The 27,421-nt window shown below is 34.8% G+C and overlaps 2 protein-coding genes across 4 annotated transcripts in view; one reads left to right on the top strand and one right to left on the bottom strand.

Annotated features, from left to right (window-relative positions):
* Positions 1-974: 974 nt before the first annotated feature.
* LOC140046633 (F-box/WD repeat-containing protein 4-like) lies at positions 975-5,449 on the bottom strand. The gene is made up of 8 exons (XM_072091327.1): positions 5,259-5,449; positions 4,836-4,931; positions 4,319-4,501; positions 3,778-4,008; positions 2,552-2,617; positions 1,983-2,120; positions 1,337-1,478; positions 975-1,094 (listed from the first exon to the last, which is right to left on the bottom strand). Exons 1-8 carry the CDS (start codon positions 5,447-5,449, stop codon positions 975-977), a joined length of 1,167 nt encoding a protein of 388 aa, XP_071947428.1.
* Positions 5,450-15,179: 9,730 nt separating this feature from the next.
* The window catches only part of LOC140046095 (fibroblast growth factor 8-like), a 251,885-nt gene continuing 239,643 nt past the window's right edge, over positions 15,180-27,421 (top strand). For 2 of the 3 annotated variants that reach the window (XR_011844731.1, XM_072090615.1), the window contains exons 1-3: positions 16,381-16,774; positions 17,042-17,075; positions 19,060-19,228. Coding sequence is in view for 2 of the 3 variants with exons in the window: in XM_072090615.1 (XP_071946716.1) it covers positions 16,749-16,774; positions 17,042-17,075; positions 19,060-19,228 (229 nt within the window). In the remaining variant the exon portion in view is untranslated. Of the gene's footprint in view, positions 15,338-16,380; positions 16,775-17,041; positions 17,076-19,059; positions 19,229-27,421 lie in introns of those variants that run through there. The other variant, XM_072090616.1, reaches the window with a different exon arrangement.

Below are 27,421 nucleotides of genomic sequence, written 5' to 3'. Positions count from 1 at the left end.
AGCTAGCTAGGCCTATATCTAGCTTGAAACAATATTTTATTTTATTAATATTTTTATCCCTTTGTTGGTTCAATCAATACACCAAACATATACATTGTTATAATTTGGTGGCTCATTAATTAGCCATAATCACTAGGCTAGGGCCTAGGCATATTAGGCAATAATAGGTTATTAAAGTAGGACTATATTAGGCTACACCCACCATAGCCTAGTAGAGCGACTATAGATAGATTAAATGGCACTCCCTCCTCTGCTTGACGTCTAGGCCTAGCCTAGCTAGGTAGGAAGGTAGGTTTAGGCTAGCTAGGCCTAGGCTTTTTTAAATTATACAGTAGATACTTTTTGCATTAGCATTTCATTTAAGATTAGGCTATTCAATTTAAATAATTATTATTGAATATAATATTGATTCAATACACCTACCTAGCTAGGCTACCACCTCCACACACCTTGTCTGTCACGTCTGACCGTTCAAATCACCCGCGACACACGTGGTCAACAAAAAAAAGTTAAAATATTTTCATGGGTATAGAGGGCGCCAAATACGTTTTACAAATAACAATTTCTACAGCATACAAATAAACGTAATGACAGTAAAAAATGATTTATTTTTCTATTATTTATCACCATCCTATTTAAGTTTTCTGGCCTTAAGTTTATTTAGTATTATAAGAATGTTATATCTTTATTAAAATGTAAAATTATGTATCATGATGAATAGTATTAATAATAGGCTATTCATTAGATACAAACTTTGTAATCCCTTAAATCAAATTTTAAAAAATACTTTGTCAATGCACTGCACAAATATAATACTACTGTATACCATGCTTTAATATTAGCTCAAAAGTTTAATTTGGATTTTAAAAAACACCTTACAATGATCTAATATTAGTTAAAAACAATTAATATTTATAACCTTTGCATTAAATACTATTATATTAAAATAAATATATTCTTATTCTAATTCAGTGTTATCTGCAGTCGGAGAAATCCAACGTCTGAATGGAATGGGATAGACTTGCATATATATTTGTAAGATTAAATTGCAATGAGTAAACAGAACCACTTTTCTTGTTTCCAATGTAAAATTTCTGCAAAATGAATGATATAAATGAATTTATAAAAGATATAGGTCTAACTAATCATGGAAGAACAAAGTATTATCAACGGTATAATCCTAAAGCTCTGTCTACACTATCAAAATTTATGTTACAAAAAAATTGATGTGCCCATATATCACTACCATATTTGGGCAAATCACACTTTTTTGTCAAACTAGTTTTAGACCCCGAGGAAAATCAACATGATGTTAGTGGCAGTTATATTTACTCACACTTAAACACTCTGTCATTCGTTTGTCCCATAACCTGACAACACCAAATCTATTTGAGCCTGTTGCTATGAGATACCCGCCATTACTTTGTAAACAATACAGAGCATTGTCATCCACTTCCTCATATTCTCTAACGCATGATCTGAAACGAAAGTATAAAGTTATTTGCAAATGTTTCATTAAACATTAAAATAACAAACAGTCCACAAGCTCTATATGATTAGACACTGAAGCTGTAGCCTAGACATAACACACCTACTCATATTCTTCATACCTACTCAAGATTCAAGACATTTGATTGGTCCACTTTAAAATGAAAATTCATTTTGCTTGGCATAATTAAGACAATAAAACAACAAAGACAAATACATTAAATTGCAAAAGGCAATTTTAAAATACAATTTATTGGCCTATGTTAAAATACTGATTAAAAACAAATAAAAATGTAGATTGCAAACACGCCATAGGCCCTTTAAAATACTGTTAAAACAATAAAAAATTCAAAATAAAAATTACAGCAAAGAGTTATCGTCGAACGTTAGAATTGTACATTAATGCTATTTGCAACAAAGCACTTTCTAGTTCTACATAGATTGAAAAAAGTAGCAAGCGAGCCGCCACAGAGCAGCAGCACAATTCTACATACCTACTTGATCTTGTATCCCATATTCTTAGATATGTATCATAACCACAAGACAGTACTGTATTAGCATCCTCATATTGCACATCTAAAACACCTGCCCCCATCTTAAAGTTACTACCAAGTGTCAACATGTGTTTACCACTGAAAAATACACACAAACTTGTTTTCTAACACTAGATAGATCAATTAACTACTTATTTAGTATCATTAATGTTTAGGGAGGGAGAATTGGATGAATTTAAAGCTTGACTGAACACTTAATGAAGTTAGGGGAAAATGTTAAAATCAGCACTGTGGTCATGTTACAAGAGTTGTCAAAATAAAAATTGATTATCTGATCAAACTCCTAGAAAGTAGGAAGTCGTTTGCCATTTTTCCCCTGGCTGAATATAGTTACCAACCTTTCAATAGAACCATTCAATATCACAGTTTGTAAGAACTAATACTAAATGAGATGATACATAAAACTATTAACCAATGACATGGCAAGGATACACTCTTTTGTTTTATTTAATTAATACATAATGGGATGGACCACACTAATCTATATATATATAACTAAAATGTCTTACTTTTCAATATTCCATATATCAAGTGGTTTGTGGTCATTAATACATGATGTACCTGTAATGATATTTCTGAAAAACAAAATCAAAATAGAGTTTTAGAATCAAAATGTAGGTGCAACAATTTAACTCCGTGAGGTGGTTTCCCGAATGATCGTAAAATCAAAACGGTACTGGGTATGACCAACTAGCGTTATTGTCACCAACCATTCATTTTCAGATAATAGGGAGGTTTCGCAACCTTACGAATACGATAACGAAAACGGATACATCACACAGTTGTGAAACTTTTGAGCTGATCCCCATTTCATATTCGTAAAGCGTATTCGTGTTGACGAATATCACCAGTCATATTTGTAACTACAAAACGAGTATAGTTTTTGATCTATTTTTCACATAATTTATAGATTTATTGAAAGTAATTTACTAAAGTAATTTACTAAAATGCCAGGTAAATTTTGATAAATAGCTTTTTTTTAGTCCTCACTCGCTTTGATGTTACGCTAGGCCTAGGCAGCCAAGCACTAAGCAACACGTACCTGCGCTTCGCTCAAATTTACCGCAATCATATTTTGGACGGCGCCCTCAATATTTCGTTGCTATGCGAAACAGATTTTTACTGGCTTACGAAAAACGAATACGTGTGCGTGACGTATCCGTTTTCGTTATCGTATTTGTAAGATTGCGAAAACTCCCTAATATAATATTATTACATTTTACAGTCAAGTTGTCCAACAGTTAAATTAGTTTAGGCATAAGTTCACTTCATTTTACAGTCAAGTTGTCCAACAGTTAAGTTAGTTTAGGCATAAGTTCACTTCATTTTACAGTCAAGTTGTCCAACAGTTAAGTTAATTTAGGCATAAGTTCACTTCATTTTACAGTCAAGTTGTCCAACAGTTAAGTTAGTTTAGGCATAAGTTCACTTCATTTTACAGTCAAGTTGTCCAACAGTTAAGTTAGTTTAGGCATAAGTTCACTTCATTTTACAGTCAAGTTGTCCAACAGTTAAGTTAGTTTAGGCATAAGTTCACTTCATTTTACAGTCAAGTTGTCCAACAGTTAAGTTAGTTTAGGCATAAGTTCACTTCATTTTACAGTCAAGTTGTCCAACAGTTACAGTAAGTTAGTTTAGGCATAAGTTCACTTCATTTTACAGTCAAGTTGTCCAACAGTTAAGTTAGTTTAGGCATAAGTTCACTTTGTTTCACAGTAGGTACCTGGTAACTTACTTATTCCAGGAATTGATTGCAACAGAAAGTACCCTATCTGACATTTCACTTTCCAACAGACATCTGTCATGCTCCAACGACCACAGGCGCCATGATTTGTCAGCTGACCCCGACAATACCATGCTGTCATGTGTATCAACACAGTTAACTTTAAGCGAATGACCACTCAGAGTGCGGACAAACTGGACATTTGGTCCTCTAGTAAGCTTCCATATGTTTATTTGATGGTCTCTATAAAACAAGAACGTGTGATAAGGTGTTTTATCTCTACCAGAATTTGAGGCTTATAAAATGGAGTAGAAAAAGTAATCAGGATCGAACCCTGGACCTTGGGATCGGAAGCCAAGCATGTAAACCCCCACCAACAGCTCCATTAAACTCACTTTCTATTGATTTTATAAAGCTCTGTCTACAAACTAGTTTTACAGTGTGATCTGCCCAAATATGGTAGTGATTTGGCATTAATGGGCACATCACATTTTGTTGTCACATAAACTTTGGGAGTGTAAACAGAGCTTAATACACTGTAATGATATCATACCTTGCCCCAGTAACAATGTGGCCATCTTTAACCACAAATTTGCAAATGTCATGAACATGCTTGGAACACACTAAAACAGGGTTCTTTGAAATGTTGCCATTGTTTTTAATTCTATAACAATGAACGTTTTCTCCATGGCTCACATACAGTTGATCTTTTTGAAGTTGCAAGTGTGGCAGCAGTCTGTATGAAGTAAACAAACAAAAGTAAGTAAGCTAAAAAGTTAAATTCACATTCATATCTCTTGAGAAAACAATAAATGCTTGTGTATTTACTGTGTTCTTGTTTCTAGTTTCTATAAATTCAATACAACTCTACTAATACCGTACACCCTTGGGCTGGTGGCCTAATATGTCTGGTTTTCCAGAAAGTCTGGTATTCAGAATGTGTTTTTAATGGTAAAATGAATTTGGGACCTTTTGGTTTTGGGAGAGTTTCTGGTTTTCAGAGAGTCTGGTATTTGGAGAGTTGACTGTATATCAGTTAAAACATTTCCCTTTTATCACTGTGTACTTACTGTGTCTTCAACTTAATTAGTTGTACATCCTTCATCAATCCATTTTCCCAATTTCTTGAAAGTCTACATATCTCCTTCAGATTCAGTTTTGGATATCTGGAATGAAAAGTGGAAAAAAAAATTATTATGCAATATTTAAATCTTGATTACCATAAATTTAGTCTAGGTTTTGACTTAATATTAGTAAAAAAACAAATATTTTGGCACATATGGCGTTTCATACGTATACTACTTTTCAGAAAAACATCGAAAAGCTGAGTAAAGACTAACACAAAAAAGAGAATAACTAAAGACTTGGTTGGTGAAAGTAGACTATTAGAAAATGTATAGAAAAAACATCTCTTATTTTAAAAAACCTCTCTTATTTTTAAAACTATTATAATGGGGTGTGTCTCAGATGATTTACTTGAATTATAAACTTACTTCCCTTTGCCATTTGAACTCGTAGCTAGAAGCCTCTTTTTATTGTCATTTCTCCAAACAGCATCTTGGTTGCAGAATGAACGAAGTTGCCGACATACTTGCGAGAGTCTTCCAAGATCTTTTATGGATAAATACGATGCAAGCAGGAACAACACGTCCTTATTTAAGTCTAATAACGAACACGTAGTCATCATCTTTAGGAATAAGGCAAAGATTAATTCGTAAATAACAATTTTTTAAACAGAACTTATGTCTAGTTTCAACTGTCAACACGCTATGCTATTTGGAAAATCTTGCAGTCTTTCTTTCAACAGGGTATTTGTGACATAATACTTTATGACAGGCCTTTGAAATGATGTATAGTGGCTAGGCAGTGGGGTAGAAAAGTACAGTTGTTAATAAATACTGTATCCTTCAACTCCCTTTAATCACTTCCATGAATGTTGTATTATTATATTATGCTGACATGACAACAATACAGCTAAGCAGGCCTAACTATAAAGGTTAGGCGTGTTTTTCTATTTGTTGTGCTGAAGAGGTCACAAAGTATAGGCCTAGGCCTAGATAAATAAAATATAAATAAATGTACGAATCATCTATGCTGGCATAGCCTAGCCTAGTATAGTACTTAGGACGTGAGTGTACGCGGACACGACATGCCTGCTTACTTGTACTACTAGTCTCTAGTATAGTTAAGCCTAGCCGCGTAAATAAATTACTAGCCTAACCTAGGCCTAACTAGGCCTAGTAGTATATAACTTATAAGTATATTAATTATTGGCCTAGCCATAGCTAGGCTTACTCATGTATAATAATGCATAACATGAATTAGATCTATACACGTACAACTATAATTTATAATAATGTATTCTAATTCTTACCAAAATAGCATTTAAAACAGTTAGTGTCAGTTGTTAAGATTTCTACACATTCATGAGTCATGTATTTGTTATTAAAATTGTGCAATAATTATGCAATCGATCATGTGGTGGCAGTATACATATTGTTTAAAAGGCTCCCTCTCTCGGCTCTCTCTACAGTTAGCTGTCTGTTGGCATAGATGAAGTAGGCCTACAAGTACAATAAATATTTTATTTCGAGGCAGAAACAAGAACTTTCTGTTTTATATTTAAAGATAATAATAATCTGGCCTTCTATCTATTGTTTGAAGTCTATATCATTAAAGAATATCTTTGATATCATGACTATCCGAATGGTTGCATCTATAAATTAGGGCTGATACCATACGAAGCCTCATTTCCATAAACATTTTCCCACATTTTAAAATACTTTATTTAATCTTTAAAAATAGATATTAAAACAGAAAAGGCCGATAGGGCTGATACCATACGAAGCCTCATTTCCATAAACATTTTCCCACATTTTAAAATACTTTATTTAATCTTTAAAAATAGATATTAAAATTGCATAATTGCGATTGCATAATTAGAAGTTTCGTTCCGTCCATTTTGTATACTCTATTTTGGGGGGATACTAATATATCTTAATTGCTTATTTCACATACAAAATTCTGATACAAAACTTAAGTTAACTTAAGTGTATAACGCCCTCTATGAAACCGAAATACTTACAATTTATGTGTTCACAAAATCGTGTAAGTTGCAAATAGGAATATGCCTATTGGCATGCAACCATGTTATTCATTTAAAAATGAATAGGCCTAGGTAGGTCTATATATTGCGATTAGCATTGACAGCCCAATTACCACATAGTTGACGCATGACGTAGCCTACTTTACGCGCGCGCGTCAAAGTTTGTGTCACTTGGTCACACAGTCTCTACAAATTGACGAAGTGACCATTTGCGTACTTTTCACAATTTTCTAAATCATAAATTACTTTATTACAAATATAATCTCCGAGTTTGACACAATGCTCAACTTTCTCCCAGTAATAGCAAAGGGCAAGCTCAAGTAAATAAGAACCGGCTTAGTGCGGAGCGAGACGGCCAGCTTTGTTAAGCCTTACCACGATTCAATGTAGCTATCACGGTACGCTTTTCATCCAATATGTTCGACAAATACATCTGATACCGCTGTAAAGTGTCAAGCAAGCAATCCTTCTGAAGGCTTTGTTTACCAACATCACAGGAGGTATAATATCGTCCACATGAACACAATAGATGATGGTACACGGAAGAACGGAATTAAAGAACTTGTATATTGACAAAGCTTTCTAATAAATGGTTGCAATATCGGGGGTACAATGGAACTTGAAACTTCTTTATTCTTTTCTTTCAATCTGACAATTGGATGGTTTCAAGTGAAGATTTGACCAATCAAACTAAAGATAGCTTATGATAAGTTCGATCGTTTGACACAGTAACCCCAAAGTGTGGAGTCCCTTTCCAGGGTGTAATAAGCATGTGAATTATAGATCCAATCTACCTTGTTCAATGCTAGTATGCTTATTAAATTGAAAATGTCATAATTTGTGTTGCAGTCTGACAGCACTTTGGTTTGATGTATATAACTAGAGGACGCAACAAAATAACGTAAACGCAACGCAAGCGAGTTGACCAATGACAATGCGACAGTTCGGATAAGCTATTACTTGATTGGCCAAATTATTTGCGTTGCGTTTACGTCCTTCCCGTTGCGTTTACGTCCTTCCCGTTGCGTCCTAGTAAGCAAAGCTTAAATTCCACATACTTTTAGGCCTATTTCTTTTTTTAGTAGACACCCTATTATAACCAGAAATGTCCATACCAACGTAGGCCTAAAGCAGTTGCAACGGTCCTAGTGGGAACCAATCGTAAGTGAAACCACAAATTAAATAGCGTATTTGAGATAGGAATAAACACGTTTTGTACTACCGCTTGTAATTGTTAAAATTACGTGCATTGCGCGCGTTAGTTGTGATATAGTCGCCTTGCTCTGTAAGTTGTATACGCGATTGTTCTCGTCCGTATCAATGTTTATTGTGAATGCCTATTGTTGTGCCCTTGACTTTGATCCCGCAATATTGTGCTGATTTATACCTCATCATTAAACACATTAGACAATCTTGCATTGTCGTCGGCGTCCTTTGAAGTCTTCGTTGTTCAAAAGAATATCGTATTCGTTGATTATATCGCTTGTTACAAAGTCGTTGTAGATACTGTTTGTTATTTTTCGTAATCATGGTTGTATGCTCTGCACTTGGATATTATTTAAGAAGAGTCAATATGAAAGTCCGCCGTGACAATAGCAGCAGATTGTGATTTTTTGCTTTGGTGACCATTGGTTTGAGTGATTTACATGTTGTAATGAATGGCCGGGTTCTCTACCAGTCCCTGGATTATCCAGGGTTCCTGTAATTAACAACACCTTCAATTCAATTCAATTCAATTCAATTCAAGGAACATTTATTCACGTCCAAAAGACAAAAGTAACAAAAACAAAATGGCAAGTGATAAAACAAGAAAATGGACGAAGGCAAATCCCAAAAAGATTACAATCTTGTGACGGGATTGCCTTTACAAAATATTTAAATAAGAGAAGAAAAAAAAAAAAATATATATAAATAAAGAAAATAAATTAATTAAACAATAAAGAAATACAAAATATATATAAAACCAGTAGATAAAAGTTGGAATAAAAAATAAAAAAAGAACAGAAAAAAGTACAGCTGCATGGCATATAGCGAATATGATGACAATTGAATAATAAAGATAGCAAGTCACGGAACATGGAAAAAACGACCATATCAAACAGATCGATCAGTAATGAGACAAAAGGTAATTTTTTATGTTATTATTAAATGAATAGCGGTTGGCAGCACAGGAAATTGAGGGGGGTAAATTGTTAAACAATAGAGGTCCAGAATATCTAATGCTATGTTGAAAATAATTGGTGTTATGGTTAGGGATATATATGTTATTTCTTGTTCTAGTATAATATTTATGAACGGTATTATTAGGAGCGAAAAGGTCGTTTAGATGGCAAGGGAGAAGTGAGTGAGTGGCCAAAAAAACAAAGACACCTTGCTGGGATAGGGGAATGTCCGAGAGTTTGAGAAGATTGAGTTTGGAGAATAAGTGGGAGGAATGTGACAGTGGATGAGCGCCAGATATAGTCCTGATAGCTTTTTTTTGTAGGATAGAGAGTTTAATGATGTTTGAAGGGTAAGTGTTGGCCCAGACAATGTTACCATAGCTCAAATAAGGAAGGATGAGTGTGCAATAAAGGGTCCTGAGAATATTAGTTGGGAGGAAGGAAGAAAGCCTAGAAATGATCCCAAGGTTCTTAGACACCTTATATACTTCCTTATGGACGTGGGTCCATCCAAAAGGTTATCTTTAGCAGAACCAAAATCAAGGGGGTAATGGGTTTAATACCGGTTATATCATGTCCCTGTAATCAAACCTTCGACAGAGCATCACATCCATGACAATTTCAATAAGGCCATGTTTAGCAGAACCGAAGAATTTTTAATCAACTGACTTTATAGCTTAAACTCAATGGGCATTTCGATGGTACCACCTGCCCGTACCAACTACCAAAACTCGCCCCTTTCCCACATCGCCAGCAAAACTCCGGAGTTCACGCACATCCAGGGCGCCAACGCTTATGGCGTTTTGTTGGTGTGCGCCCGGTGTTTGAAAGACGTAAAAGAATAGGCTAATTTACATTTCTATATTCAATCCATCAAATAAAAACGTATATGATATTTTATATAATACACATGATATATGAAATATTACATTTTCAGCAAACGTGTTCTAGTTAAGAATGCGTGGGTTTATTCGACGACAGAAATTCAAAATATGCTTTAATTGCGTAAATTTATATAATAAATTTAACCTATAAAAGCATTAGTAAGAGTTGAAGAGATGGTCAAAATAGTGGGATGTCGAGACCTGTTCAGGCCTACTTTATTAGCGCCAAAGTACTGTGGTCTGACTTTAGGTCGTCTGCTTATATCGATTTAAGCATTTAATTTTGAAAATTAAAATTCTTGCAGTTTTGAGTAGGAATGCCGTTAATAAGGTCAGATATTTAAAAACATTTTTTTAAATAGGCCTAACCAGAACTTATTTTTACAATCGTACTCTATAAAAAATATATAAGTTTGGTTGTCGCTTGACGCAAGCTCAACGCAAGTGAGCTGACCAATCACAGGCGACAGTTCAGATGATCTATCGCGCATCGTGATTGGTCAATTACTTGTGATGGGCTTCATCCGACGTCGCGTTATAGTAGGAACCAAGTTTTAGTGAAATGTTATTTAAGCCTTCCTCAATCCCATAGCAAATAAATATTTATTCATTAATTTAAAAAAAAATTGAATACGGTATTCATCGATAAAAAAAAAATCTGATATCTGTATAAGAAAACAGTAAATTAAGTATGCCTGTCATAAAATACGAACAAGTAAAACAAACAGACAAACATGTTAATGTGTGATGATCCGGAAATTGATCAAGTGTTTTGTTCCAAACCTATTAATATTTGGAGAGCAGAAAGTTCCTCCGTCGTAAACAAGTTGCCAATTAGATTAAAATGACGTAGGCCCAAAGCAAAATTAATAACATCGATAATTTTAAAAACTCATAATCTATCGTTTATTACGTAAAAGTGGACGACAACATAGAGCTTAATAAACAATGCGTGGATACACGTAGGTTAATTAAGTGGTTGGGTACACAATTAAACTTATTTATAAGCAATTTGTAGCTCAAATTTTGACAACAAGCACGTATTTATTCGGCTACCAAACGCACAAATACGCCTCTGCACACTCACGGTAAATGTCAACTTCGAGGAATTGTCTGCAAAAATAGGTGAATTTATCTGTATGTTGTCTGTTTGAAGACATTTGAGGACGTCTATAAATAAAACAAAAGTTACATCTTTTCACTAAATTCCTAGAAATGTTTAACTATAGCAGATACTGAAAATAACATTATGCACTATAAGTATAAAATATCGGTTATGTTTACCGCCGACACGCGCGCGCGTCTACTCGTGCGTGCGCTTATTAAACCGATAATTTTAATCTATTGATTGCTAATACGAAGACTAAGAGGACTATTGTTTGTTTAGGCCGTTCCATGTCATTATTTAAGTGAATGAATCGTGATTGTATTATTCCAGATATTCCAATTATTATACATGTTGAATTGTCTGTTTAAATCCCTTGCAAGAAGACCGCTCATGCACCTACAGCTTGGTTCCCACTAGCGACGCCAGCAAGGACGTAACGCAACGAAGTGATTTGACCAATCACAAGCGATGGATTATTCGAACAGTGGCTTGTCATTGGTCAATTCGCTCCCGTCTATGCATTGCGTCTCCAGTGGATACCACCATTAAACGCGAAAATACATGACAACGCATTTTTACAGGGACCATAGGTATGACCAATGGTTAAAATCGTGCGTTAAAAATACCAGTGTTGTCCTACATGTGGTGTTATAATAGCCCTTTGATTAATAATATCCTTATTGTGGTGACAAACATAACGATTAAAAACTAATTAAGCGATTAATGTTAAAATATCACCCACGTTTCAGACCACACGACGTTAGTATTAGGCATATGAAATTAAAATATCACGTATATCAGATATTAAACTCATCGGATAGAAATGTCTGGATCCGTTTCCTCCTCATCGACGACTCATGAGCCTTGATATATGATAAAAAGTTGACGCGGGCATTTACAAAAGCCACAAATGTAATAACATTATTTAAACACGCACTTCAACGTGGTGTGCGCACGTGAAATTAAGTGGGCGTCAAAGATTGTGCTTATTACAACTCTTTGGTGGGCGTACTTCAACGTGATGGGCGCACGTGGAGTAAATGGGCGCACTTCAACGTGGCGTGCGCACATGAAAGTAAATGGGCGCACTTCAACGTAAGTCTGCACACGTCAAATTAAGTGCGTGTTTGTGTCAAGATACGCAATTTCAAGACTGTTTGAAAATAGAAAATAGAGATAGTCGAAGCGGCATAGTTGTCTAATAAGATGTTGAATTAAACTATTGTTTGTTGCGATTGGTTCCTGGTTCGATGAATCAATTCGCTGGATTCGAAGAAAGCAAAATAGAACCCGTCAAAATGTAGGTGGATGTGTAATCTTAGCTTTTATAATATGTTTAATGTATAGACAATATTGTGCTTAAAATATAATAGTTTAATTAAACAATAACAACGATACTTAAACCACGACAAATATCAAACTGTATACATGGAAAGAAAGTTGGTTGGATTATTTTATTTTTATTTTCGTGGTAACGGCGATCTGAAAATGAAGATAACAAATTTACAAATGAATAAATAACTATGTCACCAATGTGATTAATATCATTTATAGGCCTAATGTTCAAACTAAATAGTAATCATGGAGAAATATGATGGTTTAATTCATATTTTAAATAATGTGGGTGGATGTGTAATCTTAGCTTTTATAATATGTTTAATGTATAGACAATATTGTGCTTAAAATATAATAGTTTAATTAAACAATAACAACGATACTTAAACCACGACAAATATCAAACTGTATACATGGAAAGAAAGTTGGTTGGATTATTTTATTTTTATTTTCGTGGTAACGGCGATCTGAAAATGAAGATAACAAATTTACAAATGAATAAATAACTATGTCACCAATGTGATTAATATCATTTATAGGCCTAATGTTCAAACTAAATAGTAATCATGGAGAAATATGATGGTTTAATTCATATTTTAAATAATTTACCGGTATTCCTTACTGAGCATGACGTCACTGCCATTCTCATCGTGTGTTACCATTTTAAAATGTACACTTATAATAACCCGAATACTATTTCATGAATGTTGATCTTGTAGACTGCGTACTAGTGATCAATTCAAAAACTATGGTAATAATTTCATAACATATTTTAAGAAGCAACTTGACATTTAAAAACGATAAAGTAAAATTCATCTACTAATTTGTCAGTGACGTAAAGCGGAGACACAATATACACGCACGTACCGGGGCACGAACTCAGGACAAACGACCCGAAGTCACCGTCGAAAAATCCGAACTCAGGACGAACGACCCGAAGACGAACGACCCAAAGTCGAACGACTGTTGTACACACTTTCGAAAGAGCGTTATTTGAGGTTTATAAAGTATGTCCCCAATAGACGAACAATTGAAAATATAATCCACCATTTATAATCTCACAATCATAGAATAAAAGATTGGCTAACATGTTAATAGGGTTATTGAACGAAAAAGAATTCCATTTCTTTTGATTCGCCTCAAATAAACGGATCACTTACCGTTATCTGTTACGATAACAATAAAGCACGTTGAATTTCTAAACAAAGTTCAGAAAATAAATTCTAAAAATAGTTTCGGAAGTTTAATATCGATTGCATAATAGATCACATCCGAACTTTTAATAACATATTAAGAGGAAGAAAGTACAAGAAGAGACTTATTTGCGGTAAATTATATATTTACTGTAAAAACGGGAAATACTTCTGAATGCGTCGTAACCACGTAAAAAACTTTAAAAAGAGAAACCAAAGCACGTTGCTATTAATTGTATTAGTAAGTGTCAACAAGAGAGTAGGTTCGTGTTTACAGGTACTATAAGTACCGGTACGCTATTAGTACGAAAACAAAACTAACAACTTACACGAAACGGTTAGTGTTTACCGCTAGACGACGCAGACGGTCAAGGAGAGGCTATGATATAACAATAGCAAAAATATTCCATTCTTTTATTAATTATTGATGTGACTAATCATAAAGTAATTTTATGAGCTGATAAAAAACGATTATATGTTTTGGGTTAATGCCCTGTCTCATCAAATTGGTTATCATCAATTTAAATTTTGAGGGGAAAAGAATCTTAACGAATGCTCTGTCTACACTATCAAACTTTGACAAACACTGACAAACATATGTGATATATATGGACATGATGATGTCATATCTCTACAATATTTAGGCATATCTCTACCATATTTGGGCATATCACTACCATATATGGGCACATCACATATAGTTTGAAGTGTAGACAGAGACTTTGAGGATGTGAAACGAATAGGCCTATGAGTATAAAAAATAACCCATACAAAAACATAAAAGGCAGACGTATTTCTGCAATATATGTTGATATCATTGTTATCAATATTGATAAGGGACTATTTAAATATGATAAACCATGTGTGTATATTACGTGTGAGGGGTTTCCTGGTTTTGATTAAAGTCACAGATATCAAACTGAAGGATGTGTACATTTAACATACCAATGATGATGATTTCAGATAAGTGGGAGAATAACGCACGTAAAGGGAATTGGCGGTAATGATGATGAATTGGGATACTGGGCTAGGCTGTTACGGGCCACACGGAAAGTACCATGTAATGATGCCACATCACAGACGACGCGCGCGGATTGATCTAGGAAAACTATGGGTTTTATCCGGAATATCCTTAATCAAACATTGTTTTCTCACCTGTATTTCCCTCGTCGGCCACCTTCAAAAAACAATTATTTATTTTTGCACATGCATAACTTAAATTCTTTCATGATATTTCAACAATACCCGGCGCAAAGGTTCGTTTATAGAAAGCCGATTAGGATGGCCTTGTGATGATGTCTACAATAGAAATGTCTTCATTATGACGTCACGTACATAGTACTACAGGAAAGTATGGATGGTGCGCGCACAAAATCCACATCAAGTCCCGCCGCCGACACTAAAGTGTGTCTACTAATATAAACCGGAATGTTTAGATCACTTCAATACAACAACAGAAATAAAATCTTTACCCCGCCCACTCTACAAGTTTGCGGAGGTGATAAAAACGATCAAATAACGATAGACAGATCAATATTAATCTTGAATTCGTCGTGAGATTGTCATTCCTTCAAAACGGAAAAAAATAATAGCGTTAATTTTTTTTAATAGAGATAGTGCAGGCACTTACTCGCGCACCATCAGACATAAGTAGGGCCTACAATCTTAACGCTATCTCCATCTATCAACTTTCGTTGCCGGGATCTTATTGTGAGAATTGAGGAAAAGTTAACAGCGCCCTCTAAAAGATATACACAAGTCATGGATATAAGTTGGAATTTATTGTAAGTACAGTATTTTTATATAATTTGTTGTTAATTCATTAAAATTCAAATAAAATTAATAAACTGAATATTTTGAAATATGGCTAATCATGTAAATACTTAGGGACTATTAATAGCAGGGGCTAATAATTTAGAGGCTATTAATAAGTACGGGTCATTTATTATGTTTAAATGTCTGTTATAGGACCGTTAATTATGATACCAACAACAATACTTCTGAAGAGGACATAATTAGGATTTGCTAAATATTTATATTTTATCAGTTTTGGTTTAATCAAAGTTCTTCTGCTGATAAATTAGAATCTGAAATAATACACTATCTCACAAAACTAACTTCTAATTTGGTTTTCATTTCAAAATCTCTGCTTAATTACGGTACCAATTGTCTTATGTACGGTTATTTTTATTAAGTGAAACGTTATATATACACAAACACACAAGTCTATTCATACGATAAGACGATTACCGTGTATATATCCAAGTCAAAGGGTTGATAGGCAAGCGATCGGTTGAGATATAAAGTTTCTCTGTTATTGGTTGATTAACTGTAGATTAGTATCTCAATGTATTTATGTTCTTCTGTAATTAACGTGTGAACTTAGAATAATAAGCACGGACTTAAGACAATCGCTAGTGATTTTAGGTTGCAATGTAGTAACAAAGCAGATTATGACTGTTAGCCTTGTGAATGAACGTTATAGGTTCATACTAATTACGTACTAATTAACGAGAGAACGCAAACTAAGTCCTTATCGTGACGACTCGATTGCAAACAAATTTAGTGTGACCGATAGCCGCTGTATAAAACGTCTAATTAGGGTTACGTGACGTAGTGGGTTAACCAGTCCTAACTCCTAATACATTTAGCGTTATTAATTTGTTGCGCGATCGTCTGCGGATGGTGTCAATATTCCCGCCCATCGGGTGAAATTTAGTTTATTGGATATAATGCCTTGCAATCATGCATAGCGTTGGTACACCAATCAGCGATCACATTGACAATACAGTGAACGGAACGAGCGTGCCGCCTCATAAGGCTAAACTACACCACGTATCCATTCATTGAGTTTTGCGTCCTAGGATAACTTTACCATTTAATCAAGGGCAGTGTATACTCTCATCCACGTGCTTACCCCTCACGGAATTTATACAAAAAATATCGGCATCATGATATAACTGGACATAGGATAACGGAAGATATTTCTCGATTATTGAAATTCGAGAGAAACGCTGTTTGTTTTTGATTTTTACTCTTTTATGTGTCAAACTTTTTATGCTGATCGGGAAGGTTTTAAAAACCACATGTCGGCGTATAAACGGCTCCCCATTGGAGATCAATTATTGACAGGCCTGGTATAGAGGCTTATCAATAGAAACCAATACCGTGCGATATTCGATAGTTATTCAAGCAATGAGGTATCCTTTGCTAACGATTGCGTAAGTATTTTCTTTATAGATATCGCACAATTCTCACACCCTTATGGGTTATCTGTGTTTAAAACAAACAAATCAAGTGATCCTTATATCAATCCAGCGAGCCGGAGGTGGAGCGAATGGTTAATGCCTAGCTTGTCAACACCGTGCTTTACTGGTTAATTGCACGCGACTAGGCCGTTTACAGGGCTAAGATTTATAGCCAACACGCTCGCTTAAACTCCCATAAGCGGTCATCTTTCATCTAGTGTTTTTTATTTCTTTTTTCAGGTTATTCCATTGCCTCATTGTACTCTCTATACAGGTGAGTGTCTAATTAATTTGTTTGTAATCGCTGGTATATTTATATAAGGCGCATATTTTGACCCCTCACCCGAGTACCCTCTTAACTGTAGTGTTGTTACATCACAGTTTAGGCGTTACACAAATCTCTGCATAACACGCCTTTTTAGTTCACATTTTATTCTTCCAAGGGCGTCCTGATATTCCTTATAGATACGTCTGCTGTTGCAAAGAAAGAAACATAAAAAAATTGTACGCCTGATCGACCGATCTCTCAAGCAGCTTAATATGACGGATTTCTAGCGTGAAACGTCATTTTACAAGGCGATAATAATATTGTAGAAGTTGTGAAAAGGCCTGTCCTTAGCTGTACTGTCCCTTCGTAGCAGGGGATCTCAAGTTGTTTTGTTATTTGAAGAACCTAAACAAAAAGGTGGATTTCACAACACAATGTCCTAGTTAACCTTACCTGCCTCAAGTTTAACATGGATCATTGATGATTAGGAGGTTATACATTCAATTCTTGAAGTCGGTGGTTACAGTGTATTTAACCTACTCAAAGACTTATTAAAAACCAGGCCTAACTAGTTTAATACCTAAAGTTTAGACTAAAAAGTCTATAATTCCATTTATGTAGTGTAGGTCATTCATTTTATACAGTAGGCCTAATAACTTTACCAAGTCACCAAATTTCGTCACTTGCAACTTAACATCTCTGCAAATGTCATCGTACAAATATAGATAATCTTATATCATTTTAAATCTCTTATTTACCATCAGTATATTTTCTGCAGTTTGTCGGCGGCGGCACTAATAAAAGATTTTTCATTTTTCGTTTGTTGAAACAACCGAGTCTAAACTCTTCTGCTTTTGTTAGTCTGTTTACACGGGTGTTGTAGACCAACTAGAATGCCTAAGACGACGTGTTGATAAAGAAATTGAGGTAGATTTTTGTTATCATCCCTCAATGAGAAAACTACGCTGTCTAATTACGATAAACTTGGATGCGTCACGCAGGCCGGTATATTTTTCAGATCTAGGTCTGTTTTCGAACGGTGCCGGCGAACTATTTAGTGGGTTAGGGTCTGATATGAAGGGTCAGAGAGCGAAATATAAGTTTGATGACTTAGCGATTTTATGGTTTTGCCTAGGTGCACAAAAATTTGTGTTACCGGCCTAAATTAAATCGCTCTATACGTATCACTCATACTCCAATTAAACATATTCCTGTATTTATTTCAAAGACATTATTTTCTGGCCTAGAGAAATTACCGTACCAATACCCGGTCTAGACAAGTATAGCGGCCTATGATAATAAATAATAATTTCTAAATCAACAGGTGACCCATTACTGATAGTTATTTTTAATTCGATTGAGTCGTGTATCGTTCCAATATAATATTATTTTACAGGCTATGCTTATGAATATTGATTAAGGTGATATTTACATTATTATGGTGTAAGATAGGTCACGACAATTCAGAGTTTGTCGAATCCTAGGGGAAGGCATTCGTCACCACCCCTTGGGGAGTTTTACAACTCTTTGCAACTGTACTTAAGAACTATCTTACACATTTAGCAAGAACTAATTTGGATTTCCATGTGCTTGCTCAGTAATATCAAATATTCTATATACAAGGTCTTACGTCTGATGACATAGAGATGACATTAATTGGCCAATTAAAACAACGACGTGAAACTTTGGCCAGGACGTTTATTTTTTATTGTTTTGGAATACGAACACTAGGCCTAGTATGTATTTAAGTAAGCCTGATATAGCACTGTATATATAGATAAATAGATAGATAGAGGCTTATCTAGTATTTCGTCAGTAACAGAAACAGAATAATAACCGGTACATAATTTTAAGCTCGCGTTCAAAAACGGAATATGAATAGTACGGCTTTCACAATCCATGCATGCTTTGTATGTTCATAGGCTCACCGAAGATTTATAAGTAAGATACTGTATAATGTTGAATTAATAATATCAATTTGTTTTTGTAGGTTACACAGCAAAGTGTAATTAGAAGGGAGAGTGATCGGCCAGAATCAAACGCACAGAAAAAATCAGCAGGGAAACGATTATTAATATATAGCGGAGTCAGTCAGGGTTACTTACGAATTGTAAGCAGAAAGAACATATCAGCTAACGCTAAAAAGGACGATCCTTATGGTAAGTTGTTGACAAATGATTATTTTTATTAAGTATCACTGTGAGGGGGACACGTGCCAAGAAATTATGTTATCACAATTGTGTCGGATGCGACAAATTGTGTGTGAACGAAGGTTAACATTAGTATTGTTAGCCTGTGGTTACACATATGAATAATAGTGGCTGTATGAGTATGATCTTTAGATTTCATAAGATATTTTGTTAGAAGTTGAGTAACATATTTAAGATCTAAACAGAAGACAAGCTTACAGAGTGTGTTTGCCAAATTCTTCTTCGTATCCAGCTTGTGTTTGACCTATTCAAGTAGATTCAAGTCATTAACTTTGCGACTTAGTCCTACTTAAACACTTAAGTAAACAAGTCATGTAAATGTTAAGGTGGAGTTGGTGTAGCACTGGCATTTGGTGTGTTACAACATGTAACTGTTTTCACCAATCTTCTGTTTAGTCCAAACAAAAAAAAGAAACAAAAAGGAAACAGATTGTAAGGCTAAAACACAGACTTACCACGATGTTACGATAACCATCCGCGGGATACCTGTTGTAGTGGTCGCCCCTATTGGGCGCTTCAATAAACCGTTTGTGGACCCCGCAAGACCGCTGTACGACCTCTTTCCAAATCAACACTGTTGATTGATTTCGTTCACTGAGTAGCCTCTCTCACGACAGTTCTATTAGCAACGCAGTTGGATGAGAAAAGGATATTTCTGTACCACCACGCGTGAAGTTTAAAGCGGCATTTAAATTTAGTAAGCGCAACGAATAAATTAGTAAGTTACAACGTGCGCTTCTAGAGCTTGGCCCACATTACGGACGCAACGCAAGGACGTGACGCAAGCGAGTTGACGAATCACAAACGACAGTTCAATCCATCGCTTGTGATTGGTAAAATCACTCGCAATGCGCTTACGTCCTTGCGTTGCGTCCCAATGTGAACCAAGCATTCGTATTATACACCTTAGTCACAACGTTCTTTGCAACTTAACATTCAAGTCTATAATGAAAATGTTGATGTAAACTGCAAGCAAACTAAATTTAGTTTGGTAAAAAAAATCACTTTAAACAACACTTGTTATTATTGATGAAGAATGTGCGTATGATATAAATTTAATTCGATATATGCATTTGAAAACATTTTAAATTGCATTTTGTAGTGAATGACATACTAGTATTGTGAGGCATGTCATTGGTCATCAGATTCACAGAAGGACCTCATGTCACGTGACATAATATAGGTATTATTATGAAGATATGAGTAGGCTTTCAAAGCAATTACAGCAGCAGATACTACTAAACTTAGATCAAAGTCGGCATAGTTTCATAAAACGATTGACAAACAAATAAAACATTATTTGACTGCTTCAAAAAAGGGGTTTCCCCAGGTACAGGGGGGTTGTTCTAGCTAATTTGGTGCAATTTCACCAATCACGACCCAACGGATCATAGAATCATAATCATAAACTATTTGATATATAGCGATTTTTTGTGTGCATATCTGGAGTGTGGCCAAATACAATTGAAAGGCGTAAAGCCATTTAGGAAGCAATCTGATGTCGTGTGTTCCAAATAAACCTCAGAGACGCATGGCAAAAACAAAAACATGCACATAACCTTCCCCAATTTACAAAAAAGGATAATCTTAATTTCATTAACCATACTGTGTTATCACTTCTAATAAAAATATAAAAATATTGCGTTAATTTACTGAAAAAGTAATGCTTTATTGGAAAAATGAAGATGATACATTTGGACACGTTACAATGGAATATCAAACATACTTTACTAGGCATACAGTAGGCCTACTACAAAGTATGAAATTTGTTTAAAAATTCTAAAAATCTATATTTAGAAAATTTGCATTTTTTAAGGACACGTGGACTTGTTAAGGAAATATGTACGTTTATTTAACAACAAAGCACAAAATTATCACATTGGGGAAATTTTTTGGAATTTTATTAAAATTAAATATTGACATGACCTTTCCTTTAAAATAATATTGAAGAAACACACTGTAAGCTTTTCAGTTTGTAACTCTGAGAAGTAGAAAAACATTATACTGTTAATCACATTTGTATTTTTGTATTTGATGAATGAGCAACAAATAAAAAAACAAACAAACAAATACAAAACGTGAAATCAATTACTGAGTCAAATTTGCCTTTTAAGCGTTTTTGGCTTCAAGCAACCTGTCGAATCTTTGTATTTACAGTTCGGACTTAAGTATTAATTAAGTTTAGAAAGGTTCTGCATCTAAGAATGAATTTCAGAGAATCTTGTACAACAAAGGTTAAGTTTATCCCATATGTCCCGTTGTTAAATTAAAATACAGTGGCGTTTAGCTGACATGTCAGCGGCCCAGGACGCTGCGGCATCTGATACCTGGGTGGCGGTTCAACAAGTTATTCTTCAAACTCACTGTTGCAACAAACATCTATAAAAAGTATGTAATATCTAGTCATAATTTCACTCATAACCGAGTGACCTCGGGTTTAAAAAATGAAAATAACAGAATAAGTGAACTAATCTCTTTATGTGAATACATAATTAGCTCAAATCAGGTTATACGTGCCTAGTAATAATTTGATTGGGTAAGACTGTAACATGAGATCAGTTGTTTAATCGTAACACGTTCCAAATATCACAAGAACTCGCGACCATCGCTAAAATTCCGGAACATTTACATTTTAATAGACAATTTAATTTTCTTCCAATTCCTTATGGAGTTGGATAAGGAAAGTTTTCTGGGGGGTTGTTTTGCGTTAAATGCAGAATATATTTTTCCTATTAGTTAAACCTTGTCTAGCTTTAAGCTTTGTCCTCCTCACTTGGACGCAACGCGTCAGTTTCGAAACGGCGACGCGCTTACGCACTTGCGTTGTCACATCCAAGTGGGAGCCAACTTTAACCAGTAAACCCGTTGATTATTTTCTGTTATTTATTCTGATCATTCACCTTCTGATCCTGGTTTTACATATCAATATATCGTATAATAATCCATGCTTGTAATTCACGCTACGTTTCTGTTACAAGTATCTTGAACAATTGAAATGATTCACAAAATGTCTTTAATTTAAAATGGTTTGAACTTTTGGTCGAATACACCAGCTAGCAACACTGCCAAATTCTGCTGATGTCTGCTGAGGCAATATTGGTTTTTATTAAATGGCCCCTATAGGCCCTAATTATATATTCTCATTCTCACAGATTTCCTCATCTTTATCGTTTCAAATTAATTAATTAAATTTCAGTATATCACCGGGCGGTTTAGAATTAATGTTCTTTGCCTGATTTGTTTATATAAATCCAAAGGCAAATTACTGAAAAAATGACAATGCTGTGGGTATCAGTGGCTGGATCTCAATGGAGATACAAAATAAAAGCGAAAAGCTAAATCAAAACGAGAAGTAAAACAGCCAGAAAATTCCAAGACTACCGTACCGGACAAGATCGGTAAACAAATATTTAGATTCAATCTTTAAATAATTACCTTTACTTAAAAAATGGAAGACTAATTTGATAAGCTTCACTTAACAATAACGAACGTAACTATCTAAGTATTGCAGTATCTAAGAATTGCTTTGTTTATATTGTATGTTTTCTTACCCTCTCCATTTTTTAGGTAATTTGAATTTTTAGTTACTGATTTCCTTCTCCAGACACAGTCAGGGGACTGTACCACGTGTTTGATTAGGTGTATCGTACTTATATTGGGACTTATTTATAGGAATAAGTCTGGAATTGACACAATTATTATAGTATATTGTTTACAAACTATGGCATGTGGAAAACTCAACTATGCCGTATAACAATATATTTTCTCAAAAGTAAATGTTTATAAGTACATTGATATATGCCGCCCGCGGCGTTTGTTGACCTCAAAATATGATGCTGCAGCAGAGTCCTATAGAAGGTATATTGAATGAATGCCGTACCAAGTCTAGAACTGTAAATAAATGACAGTGAACTTTTTAAATACATCTGTATTATTATAGGTCACCTTATATTTCAATGGAAAATTGACCTCTAAATACAGAATCCCTATATAAAATACGGAAAGAACTCGTAATTTTGACTAAGAAAAACCGCACGCGTTTATATACAGATGATGGTACAGCTCTTGTACGTGCGCGCGTAAATTTTGTGTTGGTATCATGACTAATTATCAATATCAAGACTTGTTAAATGTATCGCTCACTTGTCGTCCCTCATCGCGGCCTCGGATCTGTTTAACTCCCACTTACGGTTTAATGCGTTTATATTAAAACGAATGAATAACTAAAGAACTTAAAAGTCTTTTTTATAAAGAAAAAATCGCAACTAATTAACAGTAATACGCGGATATACTGAGTTGGTAATATTCATAATAAGCGTTGGCCTTCGTTTATATATACAAGGCTTCTTTTATAAAACACACCCTGGATAAAAAGTATAAAATAACTTTTGTATATCGATGTTTTAATTTGTTTTGAGTATGAAGGAGGAGTTGATGGGTGGGGATAGACGATCCAATTATTCCGTAGGAATAGACGATCTAATCATTCCGTGGGAATAGACGATCTAATCATTCCTCCGTGATCATAGGCTTCACCCGTGTTATTTCTACAATGGCAAAACAAAGCTGTCCACTTATTACGAGCTGAGTGGATTTCTAAGCAATGTTTGTATTGTGATGAGGAAAGTGTTGACCCGTTGCAACAGCAATAAACTTCTAATGAAGTTAATATACAATAGTTCTTACCGCATCTAATACCTTCAATGTCTCGGCACAATGCATGTCGGTTCGAATAGAAACCTAGCAAGCCCTCTCCACAAAGCAAAGGCTTACAGATCAACCCAACAAGCAAATAATGCCTTACGCTCAGAGTACATCTACTTAGTCAGTTTCATTCAGCTAAATCGATTTATCATTAAAATACAACAGCGGATAAAGTGCAAACAAAACTGTTTAAAGTTTGAAGTTTTGTTTTCAAATGCGTACTTAATTTGGGTACTCGATTTTACAAAGGTATTTCAACAATTGGTTAACACAAACTAAATTACCCATCAACTGGATGTCGATATATTAAACAGACTGGTAATTACTAATAGTTAAGAATCTACACATCGCAAAGATGAAAGAAATACAAGTTTACGCGTTTCTTATTTATTTCAAACGCACACAAACGCATACAAACGACGCGATCGCACAATATCTAATTTCTCATTCTCTGCTGTCTGTTATGACTAGCTGAACTTCTAAGCCGCCGATGATTCAGAATCTGTTGTAAGAGATTGTTGAAAGGTCGATCTTCAATCATGTTTAAAGGACTTTAGGCCCCAGGGTTTGTTGGCCTAACATAACAACACTAAAACTACATCAACCACATACCGACAACTAAATATTATGCCAACTGCAAGATGACGGAGTTTAAGAGTGTTTAAACCACAAACAATCAGGGAGGGGTATAAATGTTATGTCCATATACACACAATGTTTTATTTGTACACGAATGACGATGCAGTGTAAGTATATTCATTACACGATGACTAAATTTCACTAAATTAAGCAAACGGATTCCACAAATTACGTTATTTAGTATGAAGTAAAACAGCTTTAAGTGTAAAGAACTTTACAAACAATGCATGCAATACGAGTCATTTTAGGCCGCCTTCGGGAGTTAATTTGGTGGAGGGACAATTTGGTGGTTCCGATGGGACCATTTGGTGGTTATGATGAGTGGTCACGATATCCACTGGGTGTTTAGGACGGGTGATATTACGTTACGAAAGTAGCACCTTTGGATATGTCATATGACATTTATGCAGTAACATTTTATTATTCGGCCTAATTATTTTAAAAAATTGTTAAAAAACTAAGAACCAACAAATTCGACAAATGTCCGATAATTATATAAAGAAATTATCATCATTTTTTAATTCTGACTGACTCATTTTAAATGAATTTCGACACGGATATTAGTCACTGATTCGTATAGGTCTGCTCTGTAGGCATGTGTCAAGATGTTGGTAACTTAGGCCTACTTATTGGATATTTTTCACATTGGGTAAAGACCAGTTAGTTCGCCAGTCACTGACATTTAGCCATTTTGTGCAACATTATACAAAACATACTACAACAAAATGTATAACATCATTATCGAAAGTTAGTTTAATATAACATTTAAATGAAAATGTAATATTTATCAAGGATCATTTCTGTGTACAATGAGATTGAAGTGTAAAATCTTAAACAAGAAATCAATCAATAATTAGGCATACCTAATTACGATTACAATATTGTAGGCCTAAATGAAAGTTATTTGATATAACAAGCTGACACACTAAACACCCTGATCAATGCCTTAATCCAGGTAATTACCCACAATTAGCCAGTAAGCGGAAAAATGTTTCAGTTATAAATGGCTCACAGCAAATTGATAAATAAATTGATAACATTTGTTTTCTATTTCCTGCTTTTAGTTTACGATGATCTTTGATTATTTGCGTTCACATTCGGATATACAAGCGCGCGTGAAACTTTGCGTCTTTTTGCAGTGTTAATACCGATAATTGTGTGAATACACCTTTATTGTAGCAATATTATATAATATATACCGTTACGCGCAACATACCGAACTTAAGCTTGGTTCCCACTAGAATGTAAGGCAAAGACGTAAACGCAACGCAAGCTTTTTAACCAATGACAAGCGAAGTTATAGACAGTTAGCAATCACAAGCGAATAAGCCATCGCTTGTGATTGGTCAATTCACTTGCGTTGCGTTACGTCCTTGTGTTGCGTCGCTAGTGAGAACCACGCTTTAGCTTAGCTCACGTACGCGCGCAGCTGACCGCTGTTTCAACAAGCAAAGTGTTATTTAATTTAATACTGAGCCTCGGTTAAGTTCGTCTAATGAATTTCTATTCAACCGCGTGTTATTTATAATACTATCGATACCTTGAAATGGCCAACAATCGGAATCAACGCCTCATTTGTTTTGTCATTTTATTGGTTATTTGCAGATATGTTTTCCACACGGTCAATCAAGTTTGAGGGGGGACTAATGAGCCGAAAATGGATCCCTCCCAACGTAATACGTCATGGATGAAATTCATAACGCTACAACGTCCTAATTAACCGATAAGCGATGAACACACAATGAGGGTGACCTCAGACCCAGTCGTGTAAATATCATTGAACAACGCAAGAAACACAGATTTACAACAATTATCGTTTTTCTTCAGATTCAACAAGTAAACATAATATGCAGCTGTTAACAATGCTATGCCCTGATATTACACGCTTTGACTCTTGTAAAACCAAATTAGCATGTAGTGATACACTGTTACAGTGCAATAGCGTAATGATGCCCATTTTCTGTATACTGTTTGTAATCCATGTTTGAAATCAAATTATTGTCTGAAAGAGTTAAATTGCCTAATGGAATAAAAAGTGCAACCAAAGTTTCTCAGATAGGCCTACATCTACTTAATTGAATTGTGTGTGAAAAGGCTCTTAACCTTACAGTTTTCGTGCCCTTATCATTCCATCGTTCATTCTAACTCTTCTCACAATTCTAATTGTCATCTTTCAAATCAAAGTTTGTATTTGTAAATCATTTTTTTAAAAACTTCATTTAGCCTGTTATAGGCCTAAATGTGTGTTTATCACAGCCTCTTGTAAAAAGGTACATGCCTATAAAGGTTGTACGAGTATTTCGTGTAAATCAGGCTTATGGCTTTATCCACCAACAGGTATTCACCAAGTTATTTTGCCCTCCTCAATCAGTGGATACAATTACAACATAATAACAAAACTCCAACACTTATCTACAATCGATCTGTCCTTTTATCTAATATTATTAATAGGAAAATTATATAATTATCAGTAGAAATCAGATCGTTATAGCTTTATAGCAATCGGGCAAAAGAATATTTGGCACTATTAGCAGAGTAGTATGTGGATGAATAACTTTGTAATTTCCTTTAGGTTTGGTATTTTCTTTAATTGTTGCAAAGCGTTGTTGATGCTTGTATTAAAGGTGGCCCAGGGCGGGGATTTTAGTGTGTATATTTTATATTTACAGCAGGGCTAGTTATTAATGCTACGATGATCAGCTTATTCGAAAGTTCAAGGAAACCTTGGTACAACAACATGGTGCATTGAATTTGAGCAAACACTCCTATATGCTCGCCTATTATTCCACTTGTTTGAGA

The sequence above is a fragment of the Antedon mediterranea genome, chromosome 4 (genome assembly GCF_964355755.1).
Source record: "Antedon mediterranea chromosome 4, ecAntMedi1.1, whole genome shotgun sequence".
NCBI classification, from domain to species: Eukaryota; Metazoa; Echinodermata; class Crinoidea; order Comatulida; family Antedonidae; genus Antedon; species Antedon mediterranea.
Note: the sequence above shows the minus strand (reverse complement) of the source record. Positions and strands in the feature narration are given on the sequence as shown.